Consider the following 12,516-nt stretch of genomic DNA (forward strand, 5'->3'; position numbering starts at 1 on the left):
ATATGTGTACAGCATTTCTGGCAGTGCAGTCAAGAGAAACAAGCAGTGTTATTTGATGTCTACATTTCAGAGCACAATAAATTTATTTTCTGAGTTGTTACAGTAGATCGTTCAAATTCATTTTAACCACTAAGTTTTTGATACTTGCTTGTCCAGCTAAAGCGCAGTCTAAAATTTGGTGCACAAACAAAAGATAATGTGATCCTTACCAAAAATATTCTGGAAATGTTCCCCAAGGGCAGAACATAGCTTTACTCATAGGTTAGGCTGAATTCAGCTATGGGTAAGAAAGCTCCTAGGCTTAATCTTCATGTATACTGCGTGTTCTAACTCTAGTCAGCTGTAACACTATAGTTGGACAGGCAATGCTTCCACTCTACTTTATTATCCAGTGAATACTTGTATGTTGTGTGAAGACAGACACACTCTGTCTAGGCAACAGGATGAATACTTTGGCAGTTTGCTGAAGACTAGCCAGCACTTTCCAACAAGTTTGCACCTGAAGAGTAAATTAAATGAGGCAGAAAGGGAGCTCAAGAGTTACACTCCATAAACAGGGTATCCAAAATATATCTTAAAATTATTATTCCTTTTGATGAATCTGATACAATCTGAATTGCCCCCATGGCAGAGTGATCAGTATTTGTCTAAGTTAAAATCATTTGATTTGACGGGAATATGCAGGTTGTGTTAGTGTATATCATGCATCTTGTAGCACAAATAGTATTTTTGGCTTCCAGCCTCCAGATCCATTTAAATGATTTTCTGATATGAATCGGATTTGACAAAATGATGGCTTACGGTACAGGGTTTAATTTGATCTTTTAAATGCAGTTATTACGATCTACTTAGAATTAATTGTGATCGATCAGTTTTCAGTTGATAATTTCCGCTCTCCTCCTCCCCTCTTATACCCCATGCAAAACAGAAATATTCTAGTGGTTTATCTATTTCAGTATCTATTGAAATGACCTGCACAGTTAACATTTTCTCTTTATTTCCTTTAGACTCAATGTTGTCTCTCTCTGATATCAGTGACGACAGTGATCTGGTAAAAAGAAAAAATGAGAATGTTTTCCTGCTTGTTCGGATTCCTATCCCATAATCTTGAACCTTTCAGTAATGCTGGGAAATCCTATTTTTGGCTAACAGCATTGAAGTAGAAAATGAAGATATTAAGTGTCAAATATTCTATATACATAACCTGTCTTAACTTATTTATTTTGCAAAGAAAATATAATTGTGGACAGCAAATACAAAGCCCAGTTTAATCATGTTTTCCACTTCTGCACAATTTCCCAGCCAGCATAGACACACTGACCTGAATGGCCCCCTCTTCTGTGTCATTCTGTGATTCACTTCAGTGGGTGAAAATTTTCAGGTTGGTGAACAAAGTGCAAATGTCCTATCCTAGAAGTCTCTCAAGTTTGTTCATATCCCACATTCTCAATGCTGGTCTGTAGTCCTCTGGCAATGCAGCTTCAATCTGATCTTTCGTCCTTCAGTTTCAGTACTTTTGGTAAAGGTTCGTGAGATGTTGCACCATAGCAACCATTTGCTCTACCCTCAGTTAATACTTGTGTTCTATTGTTGGCATCAAGTATTTCTGATTGGTGCAAAGAAGTAAAGAATACAAGGTGGGTATGTAGTTTATAACTTAATGGGAAAATATAATTAAAGAAAAATCCATGTTCTATAAAATTTGGGAAATCGATATAAGTTCATTCTTTTTAACTGAAATGTTAACCATGTTTGGCCATTTTTGTTTTGAGTTGGAAAAGGATTGCAGATGGCATTTCTTTTACAATTTTTAAAAAGGTTGGCAAAACATTAAGGGTATTCAAGTTTGTATATTTAGTACCAAAACTTAATGCCAATAGAACCAAAGTGGCACCATCTGAGCAGATAATTTTCTGCAGGCATAAACAAGAAAAAATGTTTTCAGGGATAGCGTTTTTACTTACAGGAATAGGTTGGAAAGGCTAAGGATGTTCTCCTCTAAGCAAAGGAAATTGAGTGGAGATTTGATAGAAGTTTGCACAAGGATGATGGAAGTGGGCACAAGCAATGACTTCACAAGGAAATTGGATGGGTACTTGAAGGAAATAAATTTGCAGGGCTACAGCAATTGAGCAAGGGAGTGGGATTGATTGGATTGCTCCACAGGGAGCCAATATGAACATGATGGGCCAAATGGCGGCCTTCTGTGCCATAAATAACTTTATAACTCTATTTACTGAAAGAGTTCTTGAACCAATAGGAGTGATTTTCAATTCTGCCTGAGTAGTAATCTGGCCTTTTACAGAATCTGTTCATTGATTTGAACAAAATGGAAACCTGGCGAGTTCCATTCTGCCAGGTTACTGCCCAGGCAAGCAAGTTCAAATTACCCGCAATGCCTTCTGAAAATACAATTCTTGATTTTAATTGAAGTAAGTAGTTATAGGTAAATGGTAAACAAGTATTGAGATGTTTGGCACTTTTGCCAATATGTGTTTCCAATTTCGACTCTCAGTGGAAGGTGGGAGGGTCTGGAATATAGAACTACATTGCCAGAGGATTGGGAATTGGTTGCGTGCCCGGCCTTGGCTGAATGATCAAGTGTGACATTAAAAGAAGGGAGAGCATTATTTTTATACTGCTAAGCTAAGCAAAGGAAACAACTTGCTATAAAATATCACCAGTTTCGAGAGACTGCCTATAAGTAACTTGGCTCCCTTTAAAATAGCTTTTTTTAAAATATTTGTTCCTGGGCTGTGGGGGTTGATGGCTAGGCCAGCATTTAGTGCCCATCCCTAATTGCCTTGTTCAGAAGGCATTTAAGAGTCAACCACATTGCTATGTGCCGCATGTAGGCCAGACAAGTTGAGGACACCAGATTTCCTTCTCGAAAGAACATTAGTGAACCAGATGAGTTTTTATGACAATTGGCAATGGTTTTGTGGTCATCATCAGACTTTTAATTCCAGATTTTTATTAAATTCAAATTTCACCATCTACTGTGGTGGGATTTGAACCCTGTGTCTCTGGAATGCTAGTCCAGTGACAACACCACTATGCCACCACCTCTCTAATAACTGAAAGCTAATATAAGAGTTCAGTCAATAGAAACCACTTGGTCACACCCAAGGATATTTATTCTAAAATTAGGTTCAATATATTGTAGTGTAAATTCCACCACTAACCATGTGCCCCTTGATTTTCCACCCTCTTCTGAGAATGTTGTCTCTTGCTGGAATACAACTGCACAGACACCAGGAACTCTTCAATACTTTACTAGCATTGCTGGGTATTGTCTGTGGGGAGTGCAATCCTCTACTTATCTGAGATGCACTTGCAGGCACTTCCCAGCAGAAATCACTAGAAGGCAATAAGTGAGAATCCTAGGCCTTTTTTTTTTCCCCTCCTCCACTGAGACCAGTAGCATCCTGCTGGTGTCCACAATATAACAACTTAAATTCCAATTTGTGCAGATGTAAGTGAAGGAGATGGATATCGTTTGCTAAGTACTCTCATAATTGTATTCTTAAATGAAAGTCTTGCCTGCAATTTTAAGCAGTTAATTAACTGACTTGCATACTACCAGTTCCATTGCTATTGTTTGTGGCCTTACCCCAAGGGCAGTTTCCACCCACTTCGATAAAACTTTTATAAAGATGACAGGTTCAATGTTTGGCTATCCTGACTCTGACATTTGGCAAATTCTTCCCAGCTTTACTGTAATTTGGTTTGTTCCTCCTACTTGCATTGTTCCTAATCCCTCGTTCAATCCCTTGAGTGCTAACAGTGAATTCCTGCCACAGAACCTTGGGGCTGAAGGACAAAGTTTGCTTTTTGCTGTATTAGAACAGGCTCTGCATCTTTGGAAAAGCTAAAGGGAATAGATTTGCAACTTGTTTTTCTTCCTCAACTCTTGTGTACAGCAGCTGGATTAATTAAAGAAGCCCTAAAATGACATGAAAATGGCACCCTGGAATTAAGGTTATAGTAAATGAACCAATATAAAAAGTTTTGTTGGAAAAAGGATAAAAGCTTAAAAGTTTCTTATCTGTAACTGCCAGTTACTACCCATTACTAATGACAGACCTGCAACCTCCAGTGCTTTACCCTACCCACTGCCAGACATTTAATTACCAATGTTAGTGAATATAGACAGCCCAAGTTAATCAAGCCGGAGTCTATAATAGTATGACAGGTGTATTTCACATTTCACAGGCATGTAATGAAAATTTCATACTCCTGCCATGACACTTCAGTAAAATTTCAGTGGTGGCTCTTCCCCTGAAGCCTTTGGGAGGACTTTGGCCTGATGAGAGGAATCTGATAAGCCAATCACTGCAGTGAGGATAAGCTTCTGATAATTTGAATAGTCGCAAGGCTGACTTCAAGAAATTCTGCATGTCATTGTCAGATGGTTTGTCATCAGTTTCCCCATTCTTCCTTCCCTGCTGCCAAATTCAGTGGCGCTCACACACACAAGCATAATGATTTTATTGGTCTTCTGTGAAAGTGTCATTGTCATTTTTCTGGTTTAAATATCAAAGGCAGTCCTGCTTCAAGGTGAAGGTAATTAATTATATAACTTAAGTGATAATGTTATATTGGTTTCCGTTTTTTTTTAAACTTCTCACTGAGGTAAGATTCCACATGGGGAATGGGGGAGTCAGAAATAGCTGGCTACAGTATCTCAACAAATAGGCAATGTCCATGTGTGACTCAAAACAGTAAAAGTGTCATCAAAATATTTGACCCTCGGGAACGCTTAAACTAAGGCTTATTTAGTTCTCCCCTGATATCACAGAGATGCTTTTCAGTAAGAGTTACTAGATAACAATCAGCCACAAGAGACCTGACTATTTAACCTATCCTTCTCATCTTCCTACCATCCTGTTAACCCTTCTTGTTTCAATTGGGATAGCAGAACATTTTGACTCATGGACTATTTCATGACCACTGTATGTAGTAAGCCTTCCACAGAAACGCAGCTCTGCAAGCTAGGTTTAATATGGAGAAATCTGTGATTGGAAACTGAATCCCAAGCTCTGTCAAGTATGTCTCTCGTACCTAGTCAATTGCTGCTGTAAATTCTGTGAGACTAGGTGGCATCTTATAGTCTGTGTTGTCCTTCCCCTTTACCCAAGGTGCAATATTCGATCACCATGATCTAGTAGTAATGTCACAAACTTGCCACATTTGTCTCAATGAACTCTATAATTTATTTTTCTAAACTGTGAAACAATCCAGCATTGCCCATCAGTATTTCTGCCTGTCCGGGTAAAAATGCCTCTGTGATGATTAAATGTGAAGAATAAGATGATGAAAATAGAGTTTACGCAAAATCCAGAGCTTTTGAGTAGAATATGTATGACATTATTTGACTATCTTCCTTTGGTTTTACTTGGCATTGTGATTTTATCAGTTTTGTTCTTCAAATCGAGGCTGGTGAGATGTTTATCCAAAATGACATGTGGTTTGTGTGGTTTCACTAATCTTTTAAAATTCATATTGTTCCACCTCCCCTCTCCCTTTCTGTTTCCTGTACTTCCAGCATGCTTTACTGACAGTGACTCTTAATATTTGACAATGCCTGCATGTTATTTTAATGATATTAAGCATAGACATAATCAGAAATCTCCATTGACTTTGGCAGAAGATAACCATTAACTTAACAGGCCTAATCAGCGAAAGGAATAATTTCATCTCTAGCCTTTTCCCAAATGTGAAACTGTCTTCAAGCAAGCAATGGTGACAAAAAGTGCACCAATTCTTAAACAAACAGCACGAATTAAACTGCTGCCATTCCATGCGCAATTACATACGAAGATTGGAGTGAAGCAGGTCAATGTGTATCTGATGTGACTGCCCAAATGTTTAAATGTACCGGTTGACATTATGATGTATTGCATGTAAATATAATTACCTATTTTAACTTATAGTAATCAATGACAATGAGTTGTCATTTTGGCCAAGGCTAAGCTGTAATCTTTTGATCACCAGTTGTCATTTTACAGTTGTCCGTACTGTCATTGAGTTCTAATTTTTCTGTCCTAGAATCACATCTGAAATATTGGAAACTTCATAGATTCAGGAGTTTGATCTCCATTTACTAAAACTGCCAAGTATTATGTTGCAATATAATAGGAAGACTGATGCACTTTGTTTTCTCTCTTTCCCCAGCTAATCGAAGAGGCAATGCTATGACTTCTATTCTAGCCAAAGAACTTACCAAGGACGATGCCATCAGTCAGACCGTAAGTAAGAAGCAGAAAGTAAATAATGAAGCCAAGGATGTCACCACACCAATGGAACAAGATGAAATGCTGGAGGGCATTCTTACACGCTCCAGTTGAACCCATAGGAGAGTATCTGGATTTTAAAATCCTGTGCCATAAATCCATTTTTTTTTTTGGTTTGATGCTTTTTTTATAATCTGAATGTGTTACAGTTGGATTTTTTTGGACTAATTTTATCTCACCTGAAAATGGTGACACTAGCCTGACTGCGTACAGGTGACTACTTGTATATTTGAATGGGGGCAGGGCGGCTCATATTTCAACATATAATACTGTTCTCTGATATCAATTTTTGGCAATGCTGCAGTGCAGATGTTGTCTCACGTAGGTGGCCCTCTCATATTTTGGGTGCCTTTGCTTATTTTTCTTAAGTTTTAAACATATCTGTCGATTTCCATCTTTGATGGGTTTTAGCTCTAACTCACAGATTGGTGAGATTAAAAGAAACTTGTTTGCACATCAGCCTCATAGGCCACTTAAAATAAATTAGTAGGTGTTTCTATTCACATTCATTCTTAATAGTATTGTTTTATTGGAGGTGGAAGAGGGGCATTCTTACTGTACCATAGATCATACATGTGACAAAATATACAGCACAAGAACTGACTCGAGATAATGATAACGTTATTACAGCTTTGAAGCAAGCAATTCAGCCCTTCGAGCCCATGTTACACATCTCAGTGCACAGCACTGATGAAACACACATACCATGTAGGTTTAGTGTATAAAAACAAAGTAATAATTTTTATGTGCTATAAAACTAAAGGATTCAAAAATATTAATGGTGGTCAATATGTTATACAGTTGGAGAGGGAGAAATCTGGCCAGTTTTAGCAACTTTCAAAAATATACCAGAACGTCACCATTTCTAATATTATTCCTTCTTCGCTATTCCCTTCCTTTTACTCTCTCCTTCCCTCCCCACGGAAAATTTGGCGCATTGGAACTAGAGGCTCAGAATTTTTCTATTGTTTGTTTTTTAAGCTGCTCAAAACTGCTGATCCACACCTTATAAAAGTAGTTCCCACTATGCTAAGGATCACAAGTTGGAACTGTCACTATTAAAGGAGGAAAGGATAATTAATTAACCAATGCCGAAATGCCAGACACGATATTGAAATTTATGGATAAATCATTTTTACTTATTTTGAACCCATTACTGAATTAGTATGGACAAACCTTACATGATTCCTGCCACTCAGCTCACATTTCATTTCATTAGTGCTCTAAGCACTTTTCTGGATCATTCCTCACATATTATTTTTCTCCACATTCCATTTCCAAATCACATTTAATGTATTTTGATGGAATCCTAAAAAGTAATATTCTCATGCCCCAGTTGTGCTGGCCATGCATCTATGATCATCCTTCATCAGCACCATTGCATGGGGGCGGGGTGGAAAACTTCAATAACAAAAAAGTTTTTTTGCCAAATTGTGAGAGATATTTTGTTGCCTGTGGAAAATATTCCCCCTTTAATATTCTCCCCAATTTGAAGTTTCATATAAGCAGTGTTATGAATATTAAAGGATTGTCTACACATATTGGTGTGCAACTTTAATACAGCATCTGGTATTAAGTTATAACCACAAAGGTTCACCTGATCTGCCTGAGAAGATGTCGTGTCCCTTCAAGGTCCATCCAAATTAAGTTTCCTTCCAATAACAACATGTTAAATCCGCACTGCAAAACAGGAAATGAAGAAAGAATTCAAAACAAAGCTCTGCTTCTGTTTCATAACTTGAAGTGAGAGGGGAAATGAAAACTGGAGGAAAATGCCCTTGGAGATGCCTTCCATTATTTAACTAAAATAATACACCATTGGAGTGTAAATGAGTATGTGCTAATTTAAAACTTTCCCAGTTAGGACTCTTTTTGTAAAACCCTGATTAAGTGAATGTATGATCATAATGAGTGTTCAACTACTAATTTATTTTGGGTGGCTCTGATGTACTAATTCAGGTGACGTACTGCTGTATTTATTTAGAATTGAACCCTGTTGAGACCGTTAGCTCCATTAAGTGAAGGGAGTTGGCTTTGGGTTCATAGGATTTTACTACTGTATGTGTAGGCAAACTCTGGAGTATGCGTTGGACCTTTTCAGCTGCCCTTGCAATTTGTAACTGCTGTGCTAGCTATTTTCTTGGTTGTTTGGAGATTTTTTTCCACTAAGTGGCATTCCTTAAGTTTTGAAAATATCCCGTGATTGTGGTGCAACTTCACATCACTTGGTCAAGCAAGTTTTACCACCTACGAGCAAAGCAGCACTTTACAAGTGAAATTCCTACAGAATTTATATTTTAAAAAATAAAAAAGAATGTGTTTGGCTAGCAGAATCTTCCTGTAGTTCAAAGCATTATGTGCACTTGAGGTGTTCAGACCAAGTAAAAACATTGATTTGCAACAAATGCCCACTGATCCTTGACCTCCATCGGTGCCTCATTGACTCTTCCCCCACCCCATCCCTTCTCAATTATTTGCTGCCTTCCAAATTTCAGCTGGATCAAGCAACTGAAGTCCTTTCAACAGTGTAAACCTGTCTGCACTTGTTTATAGAAATTCCTTTCAGTTCAGAAACCTGTATTTGTGCAAGTTTATGACTATTCATAGATTTGAAACATTCTTCGAGTAATTTTTAAGAGAGTCCTAAAGAGTGTTCAGTTTCATACAATAACAGAAAAGTAAACTAAATGCTAATTTTATGTCAGCCCTGACTGGGGCTGTGCATCAAATCAGATAGATTTCTCTACTTGTCACTTTCAGCTTGATTTACAATCCAAGTACCATAATTTTCCATTAAAAGCCAGTTTCCAAGTAATAAGAAATCACTTGCCCTAGCAACAATGTGCGGTGATAGCCAGGACACCCCGAGGATCAGGTGCAAATGGACTTTCCTCCCTTTCTCTCAGATCAGTTCTGTATGCCAAGTGATTTTGTTTTAACAAAGAACATTCATCGTCCTGCAAAGCAATTACAGTCGAAACACCTTGGATATTGTCTGTTGACTCTTTTTCATAATATTCTTACTGTTTAATGCATGACTGACTGGTACATAAGCATTTATTAGGTTGGATATAATGTAGCAGTTATGGGTTAATGGGGTGTGGTGAACCAGATATTGTTAGTATTTTCCCATATATTTTGCCTTTCCTTTTATTGGCCTTCCTCTATCTGTTCATTAATACCTGCTACCACCACCCCCTTTCTGCTGATAGTGAGATTTTCAATAGTAAGTACTGTAATCAAGCACATTCACGCATGGATCCCTGGTTCTATAAAAGTTCAATGCATGTACTGGATCTTAGGCATGTTTTATCGTTAGATCTGAGGGAAATGTTTTTGCAACCAGCAACCCAGTATAGTCATCACAGATGCGACCAATACACCAGTTTTTATGGTAGCTAGATTCATAGAGCTTTGGCATAATTATGTGCAAATGGTAGTACGCTGACTTTAGAAAGGACCTGAGTCCTTAGGGACAGGCATTTTTGGGGCGAGGGATGGACATTTTTGGGGTGAGGGGGCGGTGATTTTTTTTGAATGCGAGTTACACGAGAGCAATTCCTTTCGCCCTGAAAAGCGCAGTCGCACAGTGGGATACAGTTCTCTGTGTGCTGGCAGACCTTTCGTCACCTTACCCAAGTGGTTATTCTTTTACACACGAGGCTAGGCAGTGAATGACTGCCAGCTATTCACCCCTGGAGAGCATCACTACCCTGCCAATTCCCTAAAGTCTCTGAGTACTGAATACAGGATACTCCAGAGTTATGTTAAAAAGCTGCACTGAGTAAAATGAAAGTCCTGCTGGAATAATTCATGAATTTGTACTGTAAATATGGCTGTGGTTGACTTAAGTTATTGAAATTGCCAGAATTCCCCCTGAAACTAATGATACTTTTAAGCACTTTGAGGACACTGTTGAGGTAATCATAAGGAACGGTAATATAGGATTGACCTAAATGAACATATCGAAATATCAAAAGCACACATTTTTGGGGAGGGGGCTTCAAACATCTTTTTAATAATACTGAGTGTTGCTTTATGGAATTTCAGAGAAATGTGTGTTCCATTTATATCTGAATTTTGTAGGTTTACACATTTAATTACTGTATACCTGAACATTAATTTAAATTGTGGGTCATTTCAAATCATGGTTAGGGTACCAGGAAAGAGCGGTGCCAGGGCTAGAATTATTTCCTCTCATTTACGAATATTTAAAGGCTGCAATAGAAGATACTGGAAAGTTGTAAATTGTTTTTTTTTTTATTTTCTGTGTATTTCATTTCTATATATTATTTTGATTATACCTTTTTGCATTTCTGTTTGGGAATGTGCCAACATTAGTAAAGGTTGCTGGTCAGCTGATTTTGAATCTCTCTTGCCCTCTGTACTTGCATCCTGTTTATTGCAATATTTTAAATAGAGGATCCCACAGTAACATCTATTGTTTTCCTGGTCTTGGCCTTTTCTGAAATGCTGGGGCCATGAATCAGGAAACGGGACCCCTGTAGAATGAGTGTATGTTTCTAGGAAAATGACCAGATTGATGGTTTTTCTTGACACCATAATCATATGCTTCAGATTATGGATTTGAGAGTAGTTTTGCAAAAAATGCACCAAGTGACCTTGACCCATGTAACTCACCAGCGTTGAGGAGCGGAGCTTCTGAGTTGTACTACCTTATACTAAAACTCTTAGTTTCTCTCCTCAGCCATTTATCCTGCTGTTTCTTTCATTTTTTAACAAATAAAAACAGTATGCAATAAAGAATTATTATATATTTTCAGAGGTATGGGGTGATTACTGTGTAAGGGACATAGTGGTGGCTGAATGATGTAGTGATGTGTGCTGCTTGAGAAGCATTTTCTGGAAGTCACTGCTGGAATAAAGCTCTACCACAGCAAAAATGTATATTTTACAATATTATACAGTTGGGTGCCATCAAAACTGCCTGTTAATATCCATATTTTGCAAGTAGGTCCAATTCAAAAGCCAATCCAACAGCTTTACCAGGCACCATGTAACACAAGAGTGTAAGTAAAGCGTGTTCTCTATGCTTCCTCTAATACTTGCCCAGGGGTAACATGCCAAGATTGATATTCATTCAGTGTTGTGTTACTCAGGGACTTTTTTAAGCATTGTCAAACCACTGTTTTTTTAATTAAAGGAATACATCCACTTTACTTACCATTTGCAGTCAGAAGATTGTCTTAGTGGAGGAGTGGGTGTGAGGAAATTTCCAGAACGTTATGCTGTTTTCATCAGTAATAGGGATAGTTCATTTTTATCTTAGCTTAACAATGTCACTGGTGCTGTCAGGGCCAAATGAGTATTAGTTGTCCTTAGCAATGTCAATGAAACTGTAAGATACACAAGAATCAGCATCACTTCCACCTGTTCTCTTTCTTAAAACCGCTTGAATGTGATGGAAATACATATTCAGAATGCTTGGAATAAAAAAAAAATTAAGGGCCTGAGGTATTTACATCTTGTGACTATTTAGTCGGATACAGTAAGTCATTTCATCTCACTTCACAGTGCAGGCACCGAGAATCTAAATGGGCCAAAGCTGAGACTTTGGTTGCTGGGATTATTGTGAAAATAATGAAAAATAAAGTAAAATGTTTTTTTCCAAGAATTTTGTTTTTTCACTGAAATTTGTTTCGTGCTTTGAAATCTAATTATTATCAGATTTCTGATTTGAATTGTAAATAAAAAGTATTTTATCAAACTGTATTGCTTTGAGTCTTTTTTTGATCACTGGCATCTTGCTGCTATTATCATCAGGTTTTGCACTGCTTTTGCACTGTTCTCCAGTACGGCTGACTCTAAAATACTACCACAGAACTACCCCCTTCTCTACTCCTGCAAGGTTTCAATATTCCCACACACATTTCCTGTACTTTTGGTTGTTGCCATGATATCAATGAGATTTACTCTCAATATTACACTTCAGAAGTAACATCTTGATTACAGAACACTTTGGGACATCCCAAGGACTTGAATGAAGCTACTTAAATACAAATTCTCTACTTTTTCTTAAAAGCATAGGAGATACTCAAAGCAGTTTTGGACATCATGGTAATAAAACCCATGTTAAAAGTAGATTCAAGGTGGCCACTTTTCTAAAGGTCAGTAAGCATAGTAGTCCCGATTGATTTGCAGCAATATACTTATTGCGAATAGCAAAACCATCACTGAACAAATCTGCTGACAGAGCATA

General features: G+C 37.7%; 1 protein-coding gene across 2 annotated transcripts in view; it reads left to right on the plus strand.

The window, feature by feature from the left end:
- The window catches only part of LOC121280875 (protein diaphanous homolog 1-like), a 342,942-nt gene extending 330,918 nt beyond the window's left edge, over positions 1 to 12,024 (plus strand). For both annotated transcript variants that reach the window (XM_041193196.1, XM_041193197.1), the window contains one exon: positions 6,178 to 12,024. In XM_041193196.1, the coding sequence (XP_041049130.1) occupies positions 6,178 to 6,350 (173 nt within the window). In that variant the 3' untranslated portion in view covers positions 6,351 to 12,024. The remainder of the gene's footprint in view (positions 1 to 6,177) is intronic.
- The last annotated feature ends 492 nt before the right edge of the window (positions 12,025 to 12,516 follow it).

The sequence above is a fragment of the Carcharodon carcharias genome, chromosome 8 (genome assembly GCF_017639515.1).
Source record: "Carcharodon carcharias isolate sCarCar2 chromosome 8, sCarCar2.pri, whole genome shotgun sequence".
Taxonomy (NCBI): Eukaryota; Metazoa; Chordata; class Chondrichthyes; order Lamniformes; family Lamnidae; genus Carcharodon; species Carcharodon carcharias.